Source organism: Montipora capricornis, chromosome 2 (genome assembly GCF_036669925.1).
Source record: "Montipora capricornis isolate CH-2021 chromosome 2, ASM3666992v2, whole genome shotgun sequence".
NCBI classification, from domain to species: Eukaryota; Metazoa; Cnidaria; class Anthozoa; order Scleractinia; family Acroporidae; genus Montipora; species Montipora capricornis.
The window spans coordinates 22778035-22801668 of NC_090884.1; the positions used below are offsets into that span (position 1 = coordinate 22778035).

At 39.5% G+C, this 23634-nt stretch overlaps 1 protein-coding gene and 1 long non-coding RNA gene across 2 annotated transcripts; one reads left to right on the forward strand and one right to left on the reverse strand.

Annotated features, from left to right (window-relative positions):
* Positions 1-6615: 6615 nt before the first annotated feature.
* On the forward strand, positions 6616-10303 carry LOC138039118 (uncharacterized). The gene is made up of 2 exons (XR_011130367.1): positions 6616-7955; positions 9574-10303. It is a non-coding gene; the product is annotated as an uncharacterized lncRNA (long non-coding RNA).
* An 11213-nt stretch (positions 10304-21516) lies between these two features.
* Positions 21517-23216, reverse strand: LOC138036107 (craniofacial development protein 2-like). The gene is made up of 2 exons (XM_068882469.1): positions 22680-23216; positions 21517-22107 (listed from the first exon to the last, which is right to left on the reverse strand). Exons 1-2 carry the CDS (start codon positions 23214-23216, stop codon positions 21517-21519), a joined length of 1128 nt encoding a protein of 375 aa, XP_068738570.1.
* Positions 23217-23634: the final 418 nt, after the last annotated feature.

Sequence of the window (23634 nt, forward strand, 5' to 3'; positions counted from 1 at the left end):
AATGGTACGAACTTTTGTAGTCACAACAATATCCTTAAAAATCAATTTTGCAGTTTAAAGTGTGTAATGTAACATTCAACTTTTCTAGCTAAAATGAAACAACTGGATATCATCGACCTTTATTGTTCGCATTTGGGTTCCGGTTCCGGATTCCCGATTTCCGGGTTTTCCATACGCCCGAAATTCTCGCCAGGCTTGTTCGTTATAATTCACGCCTGAATGGTCGCGTCACCACTTTTTCAAATTTTTCATCTCGGAAAGCTGGCTGAAAGTCATCATATGAAAAGACACCAATTTCATCTCGGTAACCGAGCCAGCCCGGTCAACCGGGCTCATATTTTTCCCCCTCGATGGTATGAAAGTGTGAGCCAAAGGGCCTCTGCTGGTACGACTTCTGGGTGACCCCTTAAATGGTCTTAATAACCCCCGACTTGAAAAATTGCCTGGAACGCTGCAGTTTATTACCACCCAACTCAGTCCCTTCTGTTTTTGAGTAACACGTACCATAGGCAACCCAGTGTACGCTCATACAGCGTCTTGTTTTACATCAAGTTAGAGGATTGTTGGAGCTGCCATTGCTTGTTGCCGGGCATTTTGTGTGCATGGAATGGATGTGTTGACAACTTTCTGGCTGATTTCTGCATAATTTCTTGAAGCCGCTTTCCGTAATTTGCTGTTTGCCGTGAGAAATTCGAATGTGTGCTTGGGACAAGACTTGAAACAGTTCCCGTTTTGCTATTTCCTGTGAAGAGTTTGACGTTGCTGTAAACCCATTTTCTTCGAGTTATCATCTGTTGTTCTATTTTGTTCATTCTTTCGACTCAAGATCGATCCTTGTTTCAGGGCATCCAACGTCAATTTTCGGAAAATATCTGTTCGGAAGACAATTTGAGAACTACAATTTTCCGAACATTTGTTGTAAAATTTCTTGCTTGCCTGCCTCTCTTAGGATTTTCGAACATAAAAAAAGGGGTATCATTGCCCATTTTTAACGGATTTTTACCCTAAAAAGGTCACCTAGAATTTTCGGGAGCTTTTTTCTGACTGAAATTTTCGAAAAGGTAAGTTTTGATCCCTATAATTTTCGAATCACTAGACTTTTTCGGCTAGGAAATCCGAACAGATCAAAAATTTTTAGAGGATAAAAATATGGCTATATCTACCGCTTAAATACTAAAATACGTTTAAAAATGCTATGTTTAAGTAGTTTTGAACTACATTCACGTTGCCCCTGTTGTTTCCTGAAAGGCGGAGTTGCTTGTCTGTTTTTATTTCAAGAAACGTTTGGCCTTATTCTAAAAATCATCTTCTAAAAAAACAACTTTTTTGTGAGTCTTTTGTCCTGAGGTAGCCTTTCAATTCTTCTATTTCTCTGTAGAAATCGATTTCATTTACGCAATTGAATTGGGGTGACTCTGCCATATGCGGCTCTGGTGTCGTATTGCACGTCATTTGAAAATAATCAAGCTTTTGACCGAGAGTGGCCTGGGGTGAATAATAAAATATTCATTTATAAATTATTCCGAGAAATTTTCATCAAATGCTTGCGTGGTCAAGTGGATCAAGGAGTAGGCAGCTGATCCAGAGGTAGGGAGTGCAAGATCAAATTCTGGTGATTATATAGAAAAGTCTTGAGTAATAGGAAATGTCTGTGAGTAGAGATATGAAGAGGGGGAGGGCATAAGGGTGTGGTAAGATAGAGATACAGGAGAAGATCAGGGAGGGGTAGGTGAGTAGACGGGAGGAAACGATGTCTAGTTCTTTTTTAGACCCCTTAAAAAACCAAGCCCCTGTTTTTCTAACTACACCCCCTCCAAAAAAAAAAAAAAGAAAAATCCCTTTTTTAGACAGTTGATAAAAATAAAATCATTTTAAAAAATTTAAACTGGTTTGAACAAAAAAGAACCGTTTTAAAAACATTCAAACCAAGAACAAAATTAAACCACAACATTTACTCCCATTTGCAAGTTTGCAAAATGGAGTCACTGTCACCGCCTGATAACTATGGGGGAAGCAAGAGACCAGAACCAGCAAACATAGGCAGAGACCGTTAATTGCCTTAATTAAGACAATGAAAGTAAAATACAATAGAAGAGGAACTAATGAGTGCTGATTACACTGCGTGAGAATGACAGTGCGTACTGGACATAAAGATACATGCATATATGGGAGCATGGAAGTGCGCATGGTTTATTTTGTTGTTAAAATAAGCGCGTGACGAACATATTACAAAAAGAGATATATGATTGCTAACATGAAGTGCTGCCATTAATAAAGAATAACATACACTTTTTGGACTTATTTCGCTTATTTTGCAAGAGGGATAATTTTAAGAAAAAGTGGCATGATTTGAAAAAACGAGCATATTTTGAGCATAATCAGAAACATTACAATTTTCTCAAATTTGATTGGTGCATTACCGGTACTTTATTTTTCACTAATTATTGTGAAGGGTTGAAATCGCACAGTGAAATCGGACAGTTGGCTGTAGTCAGACCTGAAATCGGACAGTTACATCAGCCAATCATATTAAGTGCACTCAGCTTAATCCACCAATCACAGAATTTATCACAATAACCATAGCAACGAGCACTTACCCCACCAAACTGGGGATTTTCCAAAATGGACAAATTGGTAACATTAGACAGTGAAAAAGGAATGCATTAATTTTGTTTTCTCGGAAATTGTAGCTGCACGAATGTCAAATTTTTCATGTCACGTTTTGTTTGACGGGCTACTAACCAATCAAATTGTGCTATTGTTCCCCGTTTGGGATTGATTGCAGGCAATTCCTTTCCTCCCCACCCCCTCCTACTTCTCGCTCACCCCCTCCCCACTTCTCCCTAATTTTTTGCTCACCTCAGGCGCTCGCCCGCTTTATCTCTCGCTTGTTCGATCTCCGACCGCAAAAGGGGTCGGTACTTGGTGTCTATTTTTCTATTGTTTCAGAAGTAATTAGCGAATTACTTTGGTTTTGCATCTAATTCACTCAGTGATTGGTTCAAAGTTCTCGCGCCACTTTTTCAACCAATCAGAAGTGAAACCAAAACCAATCATGGCTCGCGCGTGCACATTTTCCCGCCTTTTGTGTCGGCTTCGTGTTATTACTTTGAGTTTTGATGGTTTACTGGATTGTCTCCGTCCTTTTTGATTGGCCAAAGTAATTACTTTGGTTTTGGTATTACGACACTCATTTTAAAACCGCTCTAAACAAGGTATAAAACGTTCAGTAATTATACAATTACCCTAACCTAATCCTAACGCTAACCCTTAAGCTAACCCTAACGCTGGGGATTTGCTAAATTTTTCCATTTCTCAGGAATTTTTCAGCGATATCACCGCAAATGACATATTTCCTCCGTTGCCAGAAGAAGAGCTTGCCAACCCGAGAGGCAAAAACCAAAACTAAAACGCCTCCAGGAATACAAAAACTTGGCTGAATATTTTCAGATTGGAAGGTGCAGTGTAACGAAGCGTTGTTAGATGCAATTCTTTGCCGTTTTTTTCGCTGAAATTAGAAAAAAGGACGGTCACAAATACTAACCAGAGAGTTTGACTGTCATGTAGTGCTCGTTGGACCGTCATTTACAAAACTGTGGCAGAAACTACAGTATTTTTGCGAGATCGTGATTTGCAATTCAAGGCAACAATTTGAGGCGAGCGCAGGGTTACAGAACTGTGAAAAAATGCCTCTCGTGCTTTAAGGGAAGCAGACCAACAATTCCCCTGTAGTTCGGGTACTATTTTGAAATAGTAGTTTGCCTTTGTTTAAGGATATGTTATGTTTAAAAAAAAAAAATTGTAAAAGAAAAAAACAAAACAAAAAAAAAAACAAGTTACCCAAGTTAAACTGATGATCCTCATTTTACCTTGGTTCTGAATACGCACTCAGATGAACTGAAGAAACATTTTTTGGGTCTAAATTTAGCCTGGAGAAAATTAGGGTCAGGTTAGGATTAGTTTTGGTTATGATACATGAATATCAATTGACTTATTACACAAAAGTAAATAATGAAATTAAAGAACTGTGATGGATTAAGCATGTTCGTTGTTGTGGTGTATTGGTGAAGACGCACAGACGACAGATCTGCATGGAGGATCCGAGTTCGAGTAGCGGTGAGTGCATAGTACAGTTCTTTGATCTCTTACTTTGTTGTAATGTCGATAACTGCATAATGAATACAGAAACCGATAAGATAATATAAATCATTAAGATGATGTGTTGAGATTGGTAAGACATTCCTTGAGGGAAGGTGGAGGTGATTTCAGTCCTTTTTGGAGGATTGATAGCTGCTTTAATATTCAACCTATAGGTAAAATGAAGATCACCAATTTAACCTAGGTAAAAACGGATACACCCTGAAAATGGATTTGACCGACAACATATACACCTTTTTCCAAAATGGCCGCCATTTAAATAATCTTTTGTGTTTATTCAAATTAGCCCTTGATTCCTCGTGGGCCATCAACCGGCAGGCTTTTCGACCGTTTGTTTTTGTTATGGAAATTGACATTGCTCATCGTAGCGATCTGATTGGATGAATTTCAGCTTTGGCAGGATTTTCATATATGAAAATTGTTCCGCGGCATGCAATGTCTGTCGGTTGAAGGTGGGCCTTTAAGCGTAAAATTCAAAAGAACATTTTGCCTTGAACGAAACATCAAAGTCTAATTTGAATAAACACAAAAAAAAAATCTCAGTGGCGGCCATTTTGAAAAGATGTATAAAAAATAGCTATCAGGACTACATGCTGTCCAATTTGGAAATAATTGGATTCAAAAACTTCCTCGGACTGCCAAATACTGTAGTCCAATTTTGGCTGTCCTCAGAATTTTTTCATTCAGTTATTTCCAAATTGGACAGAATGTAACCCTATTACATATACTAAGTAGACAGGCATGTTCCCTACAATCATTTCCACCTCAGACGGTAGGTACGTTTACATTCAGTTGAGGTCGTTATCATTCTCAGGCTTTGCATGCACAACCCTCCCCTTCTCTTAAAAGCAACGAAACAGGTAGCGACACATCTATCGAGAGTATTGAAACGTAAATATCCACCATCAGATTTTCTTAGGAGCCTACAACTACTCGACGAAAAATAGATTTCGATTTCTGTGGACCAAACTAAGTTGAAATTGTAACTCCTATTCTTGGCCAAATATCACGATGGAGGTCACCCGAAAGTATATTTCATGGCCTCGGAAGTTACTGAAAACTTTGCAAACAGCCAGCAAGGATAGGACGCGAAACAATCGAGGGAGAGGTCACTTTCCTCGTACAATATAGGGACAGCACGGAAATGAATGTTCTGTCCGTAAGAGGTAAATTTCCATTGCGCATAATTTGTTGGGTCATCACGACGAGAACCTTCTAAAAATCGCACATAGGCATGTCTTTGTTTATCTCTTTCTTATAACATAACAATTATTATCATCAAGTGTGAGCTTTTTAAAAACTTTACGATACAGTAAAGGGAATCAAGTGATCTTAAGTTCGAGTAGGCGTAAATAATTCAACTTCCTTTTAAGTGTCGAAACCTATAAAGGAAACATTGTTATGTTGATGCATTGTTGAACGTCCAACATATGTTTTAGCACCTAGCGATGGCTTCTGTTCATTATATTTAAATTGGTTGATAAAAACTGTCGAAGGTTTGCCAGAGAAACCCGGCGTTGGCTAAGGTAGAACGTATCAACTTGCCTTGATTGTCCATAATACTGAGGCATACGCTGTTCGATTTTCAATTGCTTGTGGTATTTTACCAAAGCAAACTCACTGAAAAGTGAAAGATAATTTATCGGATCGTCACTAACAGCAACGGCTTTTTAGCGAAAAAGGGAAAAACAGCTGCCGTTAGGATAATGGTTCACCGTTGTATGTTTTCATCTTATGCTGAAGCGTCGAACCGTTTTTGGAGCCTTTGTGTTACTGAGCGACTCAGTAAGATGTCATCGAATAACACAAACAATACTGAACTATTGAAAAACTCGAAAGCAACCTGAACTGGTTCACTATAATATAGTCTTTGCCAACGGTAATAGAAATCAATTGGCTGTTTTATCTTCTTTCAACACGCTAGAAGACCTGACACCTGACGATAGGTGGATTTCGTGTGAGACGTCTACAGTTGTTCAACAGATTTTACAGAATTTCTTAGAATATGGTGATCAACTGGCAAAGTTTCAACAAAGCGAGTTTAACAATCCCACGTGCTAATGAGTGAGTAGTCGAGGCGTTTTGTTATCAAGATCGGCACGCTCATGTTAGTAATATCGGCGTAGCCTGCCACGTGTTGATTTTATTTCAAACTGTCAAGGAAAGGAGTTTTATGGTGAGAAAGAGAATGACTTAGCTAATCGGACTACTAAAAAAATTCTGAAAATATTCGTGCCTGGTCAGTTTTCCGTCAAATTTTTGTCCAAGAAAGCTAATAAAATGAGGACGAAATTTTTTTGTCACTCAAAAATTCGTAATTAACGTTAAAATGGGCAAATTTGAGAAGGAAACAGATTTTAGTGTTAAGTATGTTTCATTATATTCCTTTACACTTTCATTTTAGAAAATGATTTAGGTGTCTGTAAATTAGTTATATTTTATTGGAAAGCTTATTTTCTTAGCTTTAAAAATATGTATTGCTTTCCCCCTAACTTTAAATGCTTTTTGAGAAAAAAAAAACATTTTCTATTTTTTTACAATGCTGATTTCACGCTGCTTTGCTCTTGCCGAAAAAGAGTTTTAACTGATAGAAATTAATAAATGTCAAAGTACTCCTCTTGCTTTAGGGTGAAACTGAATGGTTGGCAAAAATCCATTTTTAAATCACCAAAACCTGAGCTTACTACGGTTACGTTTCCTTTTAGTCTTATTCAGTTGTAGTTTCGTTCCTAGGACAATTTGCCAAACAACAGGAAAAGGCCTAGTCACTAACAATGGCATTCACCGTTTACAAAGACAATTTACGATAGTTAAATGAGATATGTAGCTTGTACTATCTCTTTTATTCAATAAACGACATTATATGGAAAAAGGTAAACGCTCCGTTTTTTTCTGATATAGACCCAGGTAATTAACTAAAGATGTTTCAGAGTTTCCAACCAAGTCTTTTAAATTTGACGGAAATGCTGTGAATAACAATCACATTCATGGAGAATAAGTATTAACGGAAATGAAAGTAAAATTAAACTTTTTAAGTAAAATGTCAAGGTTAAGCATGAAATAGAGGGCCAAGTGGTTGGACCATAAATATGAAATAGTCCATGGGCCTCTGTCGATAAATGGAGCTCAGAAAATCGAGATTGCTTCGCTGAGGATTATGTTGGAATATGAGAAAAGCTGGAACTTTTTACTAGTCTGAAAGTTTTTTTTTTTTAAAGATTGGCTTATCGAGTGGTAACAAAGGGTCCGATATTAAGGCAAATAAATTTATATTTGAGGCAATTTTATGGCATCATGCCGAATATTTGTGACCATAAGGATATGAAAAAAGGGTCTTTAAACATGTAGTAACAAACCACCATTGGAGATAACTGTTTTAACTTAAGCAAGCTGCTCTGTTTTTATTAAAAGGGAATTTTTATGAGGGTTCTATTGGATGATTACAGCTAATATAGTCTGCTTCCTAGTTCCGTTGCGCACTTTGTTGTTTAGTTCGTTAACACGATAATTTGCAGCTGTGGTCCAATAATTAACGATCAGTACTGCTTATATATACGCCATAAACCTTAGACTTTCAACTAAATTTCCAAGTGCAACTCCTACGTGCTTCAAAACCACGATCTTGTAGTCTCTGCAATATTAACACAAGAGAAATCAAAATGAAACTGACTGCTGCAGTGGTAATTTTTGGCATTTTGTTTCTAATCTTTGTGGCGAGGGATAGTGAAGCCTTTGGTGCTAACTGGCATCTTCCTAGGAAGGGAGGGAATGGACTCCGCACAATAAACGGACACCAGGTAACTTTAACTAAAAAAAATTTGTCAATCGTACGTCAATCGTTATCTATTGCTAAATATGTTACGAGTCCCAACCGAGAAGACGTGTCGGCTTAGTCAGAGATGAATTAAAGCAATGGTTTAATCATACCTTACCAAATTATATTTTTTTATGTTTAACGCCATTCTTTTGTTCGCGCCCGAGTCATTTGTTTTGGAAAGTCGGGGCCTTAGCTAGTGTTTCGATGAAATTAACCTGCTTGTCATGATACTTAAAGAGCCCGTAGTAGTGTTCTGTTGCTAACATTTATAAACTAACACTAAAAGTGTTTTAAAGCAAGAAATGGCCTCACGGCAAATGAAATGCGAAATGCACAGCAATACACCGCTTGTCAAACATTGCTTTGATCATGGCATCCCTCGACTCCGCCGTTTTTAACAAAAATTTCGCCAGTTCTATAGTTCCAACATCGGATATTTGGGTCGGCGAGGGGAAAAATCGATGAAAAAGGGATGGAACGCAGCAGCAATAAAAAAACAGTTATATTCCGACATTTAGGAACTAGTATAGCATAAATGTATCCCCATGGCCGCTCTCACAGCTTTTTTTCATCGCTTTATTCCCTCGCCCATACTATCTTACCCTATCTTCCTATCTGCCCCTGATTCTCCGAGGATAGGTTAGTATTTTACAATTTTCATTTGCAAACACCATCAAAAACGACCACTTTGAGCGGTTTCATTCATGACAGTCCGTAGCACGTGATCGTAAAATGGAGGCGTGTTGAAGACAATTAATACTTAAAGGGGCTAGGTCACACTATTTTAGGTAATTTTGTTTAATTGTGTTAATTATGAGCTCTAAACGTCAAATTGGCGGAGCAAGAGTCTTTCATTTGCAAAACCACGGCCACATAACGACTGAGAATGATTATCCAGCTGTGTAAATGACATTTTAATATTTAACAATTATTCGCCGAAGGCGAAGTGATTATCGGTGAATATTCACCGAGACGAAGTCGAGGTGAATATTCACCGATAATCACTGAGCCTGAGGCGAATAATTGTTTTAGTATAAATACACAGGTGATTGTTTCAAAAACGCGAAAAAAAAAATTTAACGCGAAATTATCTTCACTTACAGTGGCAAAACTACTGGTAGCCATTTTGTCCGTCGAGGCGATTATCGGCTGATAATCCGAGATAGCGAGCCAATGAGAGCGCGCGATTTTGTATAATCACCTGTGTGTTTATACTAAAGACTGATATAAATTTGAAAAAAGGTGGGCCGACGTTTTTCAAATTTACCCAAATTCAATCCATTTCAATCCTCGCCAGTTTTGTCCATTCATGTCCCTTCTTGGCTTCCCTGTGTTTTGTTAGAGTTCTTCTATAGTTTTGAACAGTTATTTTGATATTTTAGTTAATTCTATGACCATTCGATCAGAGCTGAAATTGCTTAAAATTGTGTGACCTAGCCCCTTTAATCAGAAACCAGTGGGTAGAAAAGAGGATCGATAATTTACATATGACGTAAGGAGCCGTTGCTCGAGTTTCAATGAACTTCAAGTCGTTGTTTTTTCAGTCAAATAACGAAAAAACCAAACTACTTTATTAACTTACACCCTTTTTCTTTCAGGAGAAGTCGCCCTACAACAAACGCAGTTCATTATGTATGGCTGCACGAAAGCTAAATTGTGACGACGAATTAATGGACAAACGAGCCGAGGATTTGTTTCCTTAAAAGTAGATGAACATAAATTGTTTGCTTAAAATAGTGTCTTTTTTAGAAAGACTAACACAGAAAAGATTAAAAATGTAAAGCTGTAGATAGTTTTCACAAAGAACTGACAAATTTAATTAAAAGAGACGGTCATGCACGTCATGCAGATGCAATTTGGTTTGGGTGTATTTGACAGTGGTACCAGAATATTATTTACAATGTGCTATCTTTGCTAAAAGTGATGCGAAAGTCTAATTATTAAAAGCTTGATCGGATCACTTTTCCGAGAAAGGCTCTGGGAAAACTCTCCAAAGATAAGCCTTAAGCTTGGGGCCTGGCCTTAACTGACTTCACTGGGACGAATACATTTGTTACAACAACAAATTTTAATGTCCGCCGGGCAGCAAAAACGTGGGAACATTTTCTTAATTCTAAAATAAAACGGTGCACATTTTGTTTGGGCCACCGGCGCAACGATTCCACGACAATGTGTTAATTTTGCCAGGCGGCAACTTACTCGTCCTCGGTAGAAAACCTGTGGTTCTGTTTAAACAGAAGTCTCAACTTCTTTTGGTTTTATGATGAGTGGAACTAATATTAGCAATGTACCGTTGTTACTGCATGAAATTAAAAGGAAAAAAGTCAATGGAGTGTGTTCACATCAGACCAGAGTTTGGTTCCCAATAGAACCATGCATTTGCTTCCACCATGTCCGCCGTCTGTTTTTTTGCTCTTCCCAACAAATAGTCTCCAAGACACCAAAACAAGCACGATTATTTTGTGTTTTGGTGTCAAGTCATTCGGTTTGAAACTGTGATTCAAGTGTCAGAAAACCAAAAAGCATCCGGACCTTCGTTTGAAGAGTAACCTTTCACTAAATTAAAACTAGTAATAGTTTTCATTACATCTGTCCCCGCCTAAGATGGATGACAGTTGAGGTGTTTTCCATTTAATATGTGCTGTACATTGCGATGTCTCATATTATTTTACATGTAACTAGGTAGGTAAATTAAAGTGGAATATGCTAAGAAAGGATGGGCAACAACAAACAGCACTTATTTCAACTTCCATCAACCTTATTTGATACGCTATCAATTGAAAAGCAATTTACATAATTATGCAAAATGCCTTGAAAATATGATAGTAAAAAAAGAACAGACAATGGCTAGAAGGCAACATTTCGTCGTCATCTTTTTGATCCAAGTGGTTCTTTCCACGGTACCTTGAAATGCCATAAAATAGGAACAAAACTGGGTTATTATATTCAGATCGATCGCTGATTATAACGGCTTGGAAAGAATAATTTTGGTCGATTTTTTGAACTTTTCTTGAAGGAGCATGATTTTTACCCTTTGTTCATGTCCAGAGAAAATTTCTTAACAATCATGGAAAATGACAGGTGTTTTCTTTAAAGATAGGCATTTCTATGAAATTTCTGCGGTGGAAGCCATATTTTTTTACGATGGGCATCTTGCGAGATTCTTAATGCCTGTGTCACCCAAAAAGCTGACAACTCATTTCCTGCGCGCGAAAGCTCTGGAAAAAGGCTGGGAGGAATGTTGCGTGTTTTTTTCATGCCCTGATCGCTGCTTTAACTAAATTGGTATGATAAATAGTACGCGACCGTGAGAGAACTGGTACGCCTGGGTTTTACATCCATGGCATCAAAACGTTGGTGCTCATGCCCCCGCATGAAAATTTACACGCCCAGCATGCAAAGTCGATTTTTCATGCCCAGCATGAAAAAGTCGGGCTACGTGAGACGCATGAACGCATGATTTCTCACAACAGCATGGCATTAAAGCAGTACCCAACCTTATTCCGAGGACCTTTCCTTTCACCTTAGTTTCCATTGGTGTGGCGTGAGATAATGGCAACCAGTTGTACATATCTAGCTTGGGGGAGAGGAGAGATTCCAGCAAGAACTTGCGGCTCGGCTGTACATCCCATCACACACGCATTTTTGAGAGTAATAAAATAAATCAATTATCAAGAAATTGTAATACCGTGAAATAAAGAATTACAAAGGGTTCCACCCAATTTTCGTACATGAAACAGTCTGCCACTGTTGCTTCTGTTGTTTTTCATTCGTTTTGATGAAACATGCGAGTGATAAATGATGAAAAGTGAGTCTCAACATTGTTGTTGAGCCACGCTACAGCTGGAGGAATTGTTCCGGCCAGTTTTCATGATAATCAATTTTATTAGCTTACGGCAATTAAGGTGGCTCAAACCAGTTTCAACAATTTCAAGAGACTGTTTCAAAATAATGAAGGCAACTTTACAGTGACATACGACAAGCCAATTTTTGCTCAACAAGGTGCACTCTTTATTGGGGAAGAATAGGTCAGCATAGCAACAGGAAAGTCATTTAAAACACCCAACATTTCGTCCTTAAAACGTACTAGATGACACCCATCTCCTGTTGGTAGAACACAATCAGCAAGCTAAGATAAAACTCTCCGCAAAGTTTATAAAAGTATTTGGAGCCGATTCGGAGTAATCCTTAAAGAATTTTTTTATGTTGATATTTAAAAAAACTAAATATTAACCACACAAAGCTAAAAACAGTGATCAAATAAAAATATGTTCATATGACCATTCGATCAGAGCTGAAATTGCTTAAAATTGTGTGACCTAGAAACCAGTGGGTAGAAAAGAGGATCGATAATTTACATATGACGTAAGGAGCCGTTGCTCGAGTTTCAATGAACTTCAAGTCGTTGTTTTTTCAGTCAAATAACGAAAAAACCAAACTACTTTATTAACTTACACCCTTTTTCTTTCAGGAGAAGTCGCCCTACAACAAACGCAGTTCATTATGTATGGCTGCACGAAAGCTAAATTGTGACGACGAATTAATGGACAAACGAGCCGAGGATTTGTTTCCTTAAAAGTAGATGAACATAAATTGTTTGCTTAAAATAGTGTCATTTTTAGAAAGACTAACACAGAAAAGATTAAAATGTAAAGCTGTAGATAGTTTTCACAAAGAACTGACAAATTTAATTAAAAGAGACGGTCATGCACGTCATGCAGATGCAATTTGGTTTGGGTGTATTTGACAGTGGTACCAGAATATTATTTACAATATGCTATCTTTGCTAAAAGTGATGCGAAAGTCTAATTATTAAAAGCTTGATCGGATCACTTTTCCGAGAAAGGCTCTGGGAAAACTCTCCAAAGATAAGCCTTAAGCTTGGGGCCTGGCCTTAACTGACTTCACTGGGACGAATACATTTGTTACAACAACAAATTTTAATGTCCGCCGGGCAGCAAAAACGTGGGAACATTTTCTTAATTCTAAAATAAAACGGTGCACATTTTGTTTGGGCCACCGGCGCAACGACTCCACGACAATGTGTTAATTTTGCCAGGCGGCAACTTACTCGTCCTCGGTAGAAAACCTGTGGTTCTGTTTAAACAGAAGTTTCAACTTCTTTTGGTTTTATGATGAGTGGAACTAATATTAGCAATGTACCGTTGTTACTGCATGAAATTAAAAGGAAAAAAGACAATGGAGTGTGTTCACATCAGACCAGAGTTTGGTTCCCAATAGAACCATGCATTTGCTTCCACCATGTCCGCCGTCTGTTTGTTTGCTCTTCCCAACATATGGTCTCCAAGACACCAAAACAAGCACGATTATTTTGTGTTTTGGTGTCAAGTCATTCGGTTTGAAACTGTGATTCAAGTGTCAGAAAACCAAAAAGCATCCGGACCTTCGTTTGAAGAGTAACCTTTCACTAAATTAAACCTAGTAATAGTTTTCATTACATCTGTCGCCGCCTAAGATGGATGACAGTTGAGGTGTTTTCCATTTAATATGTGCTGTACATTGTGATGTCTCATATTATTTTACATGTAACTAGGTAGGTAAATTAAAGTGGAATATGCTAGGAAAGGATGGGCAACAACAAACAGCACTTATTTCTACTTCCATCAACGTTATTTGATACGCTATCAATTGAAAAGCAATTTACATAATTATGCAAAATGCCTTGAAAATATGATAGTAAAAAAAGAACAGACAATGGCTAGAAGGCAACATTTCGTCGTCATCTTTTTGATCCAAGTGGTTCTTTCCACGGTACCTTGAAATGCCATAAAATAGGAACAAAACTGGGTTATTATATTCAGATCGATCGCTGATTATAACGGCTTGGAAAGAATAATTTTGGTCGATTTTTTGAACTTTTCTTGAAGGAGCATGATTTTTACCCTTTGTTCATGTCCAGAGAAAATTTCTTAACAATCATGGAAAATGACAGGTGTTTTCTTTAAAGATAGGCATTTCTATGAAATTTCTGCGGTGGAAGCCATATTTTTTTACGATGGGCATCTTGCGAGATTCTTAATGCCTGTGTCACCCAAAAAGCTGACAACTCATTTCCTGCGCGCGAAAGCTCTGGAAAAAGGCTGGGAGGAATGTTGCGTGTTTTTTTCATGCCCTGATCGCTGCTTTAACTAAATTGGTATGATAAATAGTACGCGACCGTGAGAGAACTGGTACGCCTGGGTTTTACATCCATGGCATCAAAACGTTGGTGCTCATGCCCCCGCATGAAAATTTACACGCCCAGCATGCAAAGTCGATTTTTCATGCCCAGCATGAAAAAGTCGGGCTACGTGAGACGCATGAACGCATGATTTCTCACAACAGCATGGCATTAAAGCAGTACCCAACCTTATTCCGAGGACCTTTCCTTTCACCTTAGGTTTCCATTGGTGTGGCGTGAGATAATGGCAACCAGTTGTACATATCTAGCTTGGGGGAGAGGAGAGATTCCAGCAAGAACTTGCGGCTCGGCTGTACATCCCATCACACACGCATTTTTGAGAGTAATAAAATAAATCAATTATCAAGAAATTGTAATACCGTGAAATAAAGAATTACAAAGGGTTCCACCCAATTTTCGTACATGAAACAGTCTGCCACTGTTGCTTCTGTTGTTTTTCATTCGTTTTGATGAAACATGCGAGTGATAAATGATGAAAAGTGAGTCTCAACATTGTTGTTGAGCCAAGCTACAGCTGGAGGAATTGTTCCGGTCAGTTTTCATGATAATCAATTTTATTAGCTTACGGCAATTAAGGTGGCTCAAACCAGTTTCAACAATTTCAAGAGACTGTTTCAAAATAATGAAGGCAACTTTACAGTAACATACGAAAAGCCAATTTTTGCTCAACAAGGTGCACTCTTTATTGGGGAAGAATAGGTCAGCATAGCAACAGGAAAGTCATTTAAAACACCCAACATTTCATCCTTAAAACGAACTAGATGACACCCATCTCCTGTTGGTAGCACACTATCAGCAAGCTAAGATAAAACTCTCCGCAAAGTTTATAAAAGTATTTGGAGCCGATTCGGAGCAATCCTTAAAGCATTTTTTTATGTTGATATTTAAAAAAACTAAATATTAACCACACAAAGCTAAAAACAGTGATCAAATAAAAATATGTTCATAACGAAGTCCCTAAACTAATAGCAGTCACTTTGAAGCTTTGTGTGATCAGCCCTTTAAGGTCCAAACCTTCCACATAAAAATTCAGGACACAGAGACTGTTTAATGCTAAAACCGATCAGCATACCAGATAAGTAGCTGATTTACTAAACGGATCTGAGCTAATATCAATGCTTATAAAGCACTGGCCCTCTGTCAATCCTTTATCTATTCAACCAATGTTATGATAGGAAATAGGCCAACAGTTTTCGAATTGTTGGAACACCTACTGTGAGACCTAGTTTATACTACATTAATATATACCACACAAGTGCGTAATACTCCGTATTAGTTATTCTTTGGTGTGCTACTAACTCAGCCTAATGTGTGGTATATACTTAGACAATAATAACTGAATATTTACAACTTTTTAATCTCACTTTCACTTTGGTAAATAATAAAAGTGAGACAAGGTTTACCCTACATTTACTTCTAGGCATTTATAATTTCTAAGATAATACAAAGGCATACTTTTAAATCAGCTTACATACATTTTCATTCTCCAGCTTTAATACTCTCATACTAGTAAGTTCTTCATTGCCAAATCGCTAAAACAGTTTGAAACGCACTGATTTTGTTTGATTCTCTGTAGGAAACTCCGTAAGGTATTCTCCTTTTTTAACCCTTTAGTTAAAGAAATCCCATAGCCATTTATATGTTTTATGCAACGAGCGTAAGTTATTACATTAAAAAGACCCTCTTGGCCAGCCTTTATTATCCATTTCATCAAAACTGAAACACCCACGACAATCACATCACTTAGTCCATTTCGTTCATTGGTTCAAAATTATGACTCACTCATGTAAAAATCATCTCACAGCAACGGTCAACAAGCCTCCTATCCCTTCTTGAGTTTTTTTTCTTGTCCGTTCCCTATTATCAACAAAATAAATACATCAGATCACTTTCAACCTTCAAATTATTAAGCTGAAAAAGGTATACACGAAAGCCAGCTTGATGTCGAAAATTGAAGCTTCAAAATAAGATGAAAAGATCAAAGGTTTCCCTTACCCGAGCCGCTGATTTACAATGAGTGACGATTTAAAGTGACCATTCACAAGAAAAAATATTCCTAGAAAGTACTTACTTGAAACGTGAAATGCCACAGGAGCTTAATAGCCATGTTTATCAACGTTGCGATGCACTTAATAATTTTTGACGTGAGCAAATTACGCGAAACGGCTGATTTCGGCGGACGCAAGGGATCAATGGCACAATGCTTCGTCACAGAACTGCAAAGTCATTTTTATTGTTAAGTGGCATATTATAAAGCAGATCAGACGACCGATGAAATCCTGAGTGTTCAGAACTCCGACTCGACATTAGACTGCGAGCAGTCTCTATTTACTGGGTTGCCAAACCCAGTCGGAATCTGCGTTTCATTTCTCCGTATTTTTCTTTTCCGTGTCGGGAAAAGTCTTCCCTATCCCTCCCCTGCTAAGTAGTGCCTTTGAACGTAGAGTCTTCTGGGAGTATGTTTGGTCGGTTTCAGGGGGTAGTGGAAATGGGTAGATTTTATCCGGTGGACAGAGTAGAATATTTAACTTAATGTGCAATGGCGTCAAAAGTCATTGTAACGCGAATGGCGTTTTAGTGGATCTTTAAACAAAATATACCCTTATGGAGCTCAATCATGGAAGGTCAATTGGATAAACAAAACAGGCGGTGAAAAATAAATATCTGGAATCTTCAAAGCGACGAGTACAGTATGCTGTCCGTGGTCTGAGAGAAGAAAGTATTATCTTGAATATCTTACCTGAATCAAAACGCCACGAACTGAAATTTCTCATGAAGATAGATCTTTCGTTTCTCGCGATAATATCAAATTGGCAAGTTCCAAACTGAAGTATTTCTCTTGTAATTTGAAAAAAGGTGAAGATAATCGCGAACCCTTTGTCCACAAACTTGGTCCTTGGTCCGCGAATCATGTAAGCAGCCCCCAAAAGATATTTGTGAATCCAGATAATTTCTGTACGAACATGAAAATTCATTTAATCTTCATTATCATTGATATATCTCAGCTACAGTCGTATTGAATGTCGTTGTGAGTATAGCATCTGCTTTTATTTTCAGTTGACCGTCTCCCAACACAAGCTCCATTTCATTATAAGACCGTCATCGTCCGCACGTACGTCCACCCCTCCATGCATGCCAATGTGACCAGTATCATGCTAGTTTACAGCATCCATCTTTGATATTGGACATCCATGTACTGATCAATTGATACCTGTCAAACAAGGTATTCGCTGACCAGTATCACGTGACCAGGTACCAGTTTTCGATTGCACTGCAGGCTCAACCCAGGTTAACTCACCTAAACATAAGCGAGGCTTCATTTTTCGCGCCCTTTCTGTGGCTCGACGCGGCTACACGGCCAAACTATCTCAACTAGAGTTTTTACACAGTCAACGCTTTTCGTGTTCGGGTGGAAAACGGTTTGGAAAATGTTTTCTTTCTGCATTTTTTGGTGGTTTCAATCCAGTTTGACATATGATAGCTGTGATCAGCTATTTAAGTCAAGCATTGGAGGGATATAAACTTATTTTTATTTTCAATTTACTTAGAGCTGCTTTTTTCTCTGTATTGCAATTTTTGGCATAACTTTAGAAACTCTGATAAGGTTACATGATGTCTGGAGGACCTATGACTAGAATAGAAACGAAAGGAGAGTGAAAGAGAACGACAGCGACAAAACAGAATACCAGTATTCTCATACTTAGTGGAAGGAGTTACTCCACAAATTCTTTCCTTGGGCACTAAACCGTTTGTTATTTTTACGGATGGGTTCTTTAAAGTGGATGCGTATTTTTAAAAGGTAGTTTAATCGGTTCTTCCTTTGTTCAGGAATGAAAATCGGATTTTTATTGTCAACTGGAATTAAATAACAATTATCTGTACTCTTTTGGACATACAGAAAATGTTGATTTGTTTGTTTGTTTTGCTCTAAAATGCTCTAAAGTGCTTTTTTAATCCGTTTGCCCAACTGGTTTTCGATGTGCCTCGACAGCGAGAAGAAAATTTTGCCCTTATGTTATTAACACGTAATGGCAATTAGTTCTCGAAAAATTAGGGGAAAATTTCACTAGCTTGTGTTTTCAGAAGTTTGCTTAAAGTACCTAAACGTTATTTAAGAGTTGGAGTTGGAGCGGATCTTGTTTGAAGTTCGTCGTTTGTTCAGTTGGTTGCATGGCCGTATTTTGCCGATTCTTGTTCCAAGCCAACCTGGCGTGTTTCAATGTAATACATAAAAATATGAATGATCTTTTTTTCAGACTCTGAAATGGCTTTTTTCCTTTTCCATTCCTTCACTGAGGGTGTGCTTGTTTTCTTGTAAAACTCGTGCGGTTCAAGAAAAATTCATCGCCAAATTGGTGAATTCCAAAGTAAATTTCACTCGAAAACTGATATCGTACTCATCGCTTCGTGATTCAAGCGATATCGGTTTTCAGCGTAAAACGTACCGTGGAATTCACCAGTTAGGCAATAAATTTTTTTATAGAAAAAAGCAAAGAAAATGATTTAATTATTAAAGCAGCAACCGAAAACATCAAAACGCGGACAATTCGAACAATTTTCTTTTCACTAACCCTACAGGCAGTAAGAATAAATAAATAAGGAGCTCTGCTTTTGGGCTTGGCTAAATCTATATATTCGAGGCGATTTGTCATAATTTTGAAAAACGTCGTGTCGACTTTTTTCAAGATTACCCAAATGTAATCCTTTTCAATCCATCCATGCTTCTCTTCCTTAAAACTGTTGAACAACATAAAAGAAATACTGCAATTGCAGTATTTCTTTTATGTTGTTCAACAGTTTTAAGTGGTTATTGCAACGTTTCATTCTACTTTTTGGGCATTTTGGGAAAAAAAAGGAAAGCAAAGCAACCTATTAAGTGTGTAGTCGTTCTAGCGCTGGAGCACTAATTCAGGGAACTGTAAAATGAAATTAACAATTAACGCAAATAAAGGCAAGTGTTCAGAAGATTGGAAAACCGGAGTACCCGGAGAAAAACCTCTCGGTGCAGAGTAGAGAACCAACAAACTCAACTCACATATGACGTCGAGTCTGGGAATCGAACTCGCTCTACGAGTGTGCCGAATTCTTCGAGTCGAAGTGAGACAAACACAATCGATTTGCTCCAAGGCGAATACATCTGCTGGCGTTTCGCCCAAACAACCTTTCACGACACGCCCCGCATCCTCATCCTGGTCCCCACAGACGAGGATGGGGAGCCCAGAACAGATGTGGAGACGCCTGTCTTTGGCACTTTCTGGACTGAAGAGGTCGAACTTCTCGGTGGGCTGCAGAGTGTCCTTCTGCTCTGCTGCCTGGGCGTGGACCGGACAACACCGCAGAAAAAGAAGGACCGACTCTGCCCACTGGCAGTAGGCCAACCTGTAGGGCAAGCACAGGAAGCCCCACCTGCTCAGCGAACTCTTTGGGATCGGAATGTCGCGGCTCTACAAATTTTGGAGAGAAAGCGACACGCTGACGGAAATCGAGGCTTTGGTGTTGCTCTGGCAGGACGTCATGGGCTTGCACGAAAAACTGGATATTTTTCTCGATGAGCAAGAGGCTGTGGAAGAAGGGATTTTCCAAAATATCGAAGAAACAAAACAAGCAACGCCTTTGTGGAAAAAACCGAAAAGGTGGTGTCTGCAGCCGTGCGGGCAATGGAGCTGGTGGCAATCTTTGGAATTCTCTTTTCGATTGGTGCTTTGGTACTGGCGCGCGCGCCGACAAAAGAGCGCAAGCTCTGCTTTCACGCCTTTCCCCATTGCAAAACAATAGCAAAGAGCCCCCGTTGCAAAGCAACACAAAAATGGACTTTTTGCCGTTGAGGTGTGGTTTCTTCACCATTGCAAAGCACTTGCTTTTCCGGTGTGCACTTTGCAAAGCAGGCGCGTGTTCGCGAAAAAGGCTGCCAGTCGGTAAGCACAGCAAGCACTCTTCGAGCCTTTGCTTTTCTGTTGCTTACAACAGCTTTGCAACAGGACCTTTTCCGGTTCTCGCTGGACCTCTTGGAGCTGCTGCCAAAAAAGGGAAAAAATGGTGAACCCCAGCCCACGCGCTTCCACGCCTGCCTTGTTTGTTGCTGCGGGCCGCCAAGGCCTACACTTGGTTGTGGTGTTGCTGCTTTTGCCAAGTTATTTTCAACTGTGTGGCCTTATAGCTCAGTTGATAGAACACTGCATCGGCATCGCAGACGTCATGGATTCCAATCCCATTGAAGTCACCTGAACTTTTTAGATGTCTATGTTGACGGTAAAATCCGTTCTCTGGTTGAATCCGTTTTTACCTCGGTTAAATTGGTGATCCTTATTTTACCTAGGATGAATACGCACTAGAATATTAGAGTCACGTTAGCATTAGTTTTGGTTGTTATACCAATTAACTCATTTATTATACAAAAGTAAGTAATGAAAAGAACAATGATGTGTTGAGGATGTTCGTCGTTGTAGTATAGTGGTGAAAACACCGAAATATAGATCTGGAGGGTCCGAGTTCGAGTAGCGGTAAGTGCATTGTATTTGTTCACTTACATGACAGCTATTAAGCGTAATGATCTTGTCCGGGATCCCGTATGACTCTAAGATCTTCCATAGAGTCTCCCTGTGTACACTGTCAAAAGCTTTTCCAAAGTCTACAAAGTTAATGTGCAGGGGGGCGTTCCATTCCAGGCACTGCTCAATGATGTTCCTCAGGGCAAAGATCTGGTCGATGCATTCTCTACCCTTGCGAAAGCTGGCTTGTTCCTGCCTGAGCCTGCTGTCGATGGCTGAATCAAACCGTTGAAGGAGAACCCTACAGAATATCTTGCTTGGCGTAGAGAGAAGGGTTATACCACCCCAATTGTCACAATTTTGCAGGTTGCCTTTCTTAGGTATTTTAACTATGAGACCATTTGTCCAGTCACATGGGATGGTTTTGGTGTTCCATATATAGCTGAAGAGGTCTACTAACACGGTTGTAGAGATATCAAGGTCAGCTTGTAACATTTCAGCATGGATGGAGTCAGGTCCGGGCGCTCTGCCATTCTTTGTAGCTTTGATTGCTTTTCTGACCTCTGAAGGCGTAGGTGGACTTACGTCAATATCAAGGATATCTTGAGGAGGGTCAGGGCTTGTTGGTTGATCTGGCTCTGGTTGGTTGAGAACCACCCAAAAATGCTGGACCCACCTGGCTGTCTGCTCTCGCTCAGATGTCAAAGGAACAACCATCCTTGGCTCTAACTGGTGATGGGTGGCTGGTATAGTTGCCACAGAGCTGCTTAGTGACTTTGTAGACTGTGCTCAGCTCTCCTCTCTAAGCAGCGAGCTCCGCTTTGCATGCCAACTCTTCAATGAAATGGCACTCATCCTTCCTGGCACTCTTCTCCACTTCTCTGTCTTTGAACGCATGTAACTGTTGGGCCTGCTCTTGTAGCCTCGGCGATTTTCCGTTCTTCAATTTTTTCCCATGGCTCAGGTGTTAACCATTGCTTGTTATTTTTCTTCTTGTATCCAACGGTGCTAGCTGCTGCCTCGTAGAAGGTGTTCTTGATCCTATTCCACTTAGTCTCAACTGGTGTGTCGTCTTGGTTGGAGCCTGCAAGAACTTGGAAGCGGTTTTTAACTTCCAGGACAAACTGCTTTTGGATCTTAGGGCATCTAAGCTTGGCGATATCGAACTGCTTTCTTTGCTGTTCTTGCCTCATTGCCTTGCGAAGTTTCAGCTTCGCTGTTGCTACAACTAAGTTGTGGTCACTTGCTGCGTCGGCTCCCCGAAATACTCTAACGTTTTCAAGCGACCTCCGCCACTTTCCATTAATGATAATGTGGTCAATCTGGTTAAGGGATCTTCCGTTAGGCGACCTCCAAGTGAGCTTATGGATGTTCTTGTGGGGGAAGATCGTACCTCCAATTACAGGGTCATTGTTGAGACACAGCCGTGTTTGCCCATGGCTCTTTCATAGTTAAAGTGGTACCATGATCAAAAAATCATTTCCTTTTTTTCTTCAGATTCTGGAAGCGTGTTCGCTTAACACCTAACTGGCAAAATCTTGAGCTTTGAGTTTTATCCAAAGGCTGTTTATTTTGAGTGTAAGTTTTGGATTTCACGGTCCGCCATTACTCACGTTCAAAACTGGCCGATTGGACCTCAGAAGGTTAGATCTAGAGAAAATGACGTCATTTACTCACTAGCTTAAAATTTCAGCGTGTAAACGCATTCTATTACATATGCAAACCACGGGGTTAAAAGTCTGAAAGCCCGAAACTCCCGTGCTGCATATTAATTCGGCCGCGTACACGCGCATTGCATTCTTAAACTAGTGAGTCTTTGACGTCATTTTCTTCTCTACCCAGCTCTCTCAAGATTTTAAAGCTAGTAATGGCGGACCAATAAATAAGAAAATTCCAGTTAAAATAAACAGGTGTCTTTTTAAAATCAGAACTTAAAACTTGGGTCAGTTAGTGTTTAGTTAACATAGTTTTGAAATCCAAAGAAAAAAAAGAATTGTTTTTTTGGTCGTAGTACCACTTTAACATTGTCAGCTCCGACCTTGGCATTCAAGTCTCCGATGACTACAAGCAAGTGATGGCGAGGAACCTTGGATAACACTTGAATTAGATGGTCATACCAGTCATCTTTCATCGCATCATCTGCTTCATTTGTTGGTGCGTAGCACTGGATGATCGTAAGTTTGCAATGCTTGGAGTCAAATCTCGCTCTCAGTATACGGTCGTTGATTGGTTCCCATTCCAGCAAGGTGTTAACACTCTTCTTGGCAATAATCAGTGCCACGCCATTGGTGTGAGTATCTTCATGGCCAGAGTACAATATGACCGAACCATCGGCTGATCTTTGGCGCCCGGATCCAGTCCAACGGCACTCGCTTACGCCAAGGATGTCCAAATTATAGTTACTCATTTCTCGTAATACCTGGGCTGATTTCGATGTTTCATACATGGTGCGAACGTTCCATGCTCCTATTCTAATCTGTGCCTTGGGCCCGAGTAGACTACATCTCGCGGCTCTAACTTCCCCACTAAGGCTTTCATTAGAGTTGGCCATTCTGCCTCTGGTCACTCGGCTGAAGTCTCTACCCGGGCCTGTCGATGGTTTACTTGTCGCAGTTTCCATAACATGTTCCTTTTTACGAGGTGGGGTTGTTGGCCCCGCGCTCAACCCCCAACCTGGAGGACCAGGGATTAGGGCTAGGGAAAAGTGTTAGGTTAACTTTTTCAAGTTGAATCGACAAATTCAAAATGGCGTGCACTGGGGAGTGCTATGATGGACTAAGGAGAAACTCCAGGAGGAAAAGGAAGGCTTTAACGGATCGCAAAGAATACCTGAAGGAGTGGAATAACACGTACAAGCGTATTTATCTGAAGAAAAGAATTTTTCACGCCTGGCTGTGAGCTAAATTCGATGCTGGCTACGAAGCGTGCAGCGACAGTTATTTCGCTTTGTACTGCAGGCACGTTCGCAT

Excerpts from the sequence above, each read along its gene's own strand:
- LOC138036107 (XM_068882469.1), bottom strand. The coding sequence starts at position 23,216 with ATGGCCAACTCTAATGAAAGCCTTAGTGGGGAAGTTAGAGCCGCGAGA. Across the intron at positions 22,108-22,679 it reads GAGCTGACAATGTTAAAGTG|AGCCATGGGCAAACACGGCT; the intron begins GTACTACGACCA and ends TAACTATGAAAG.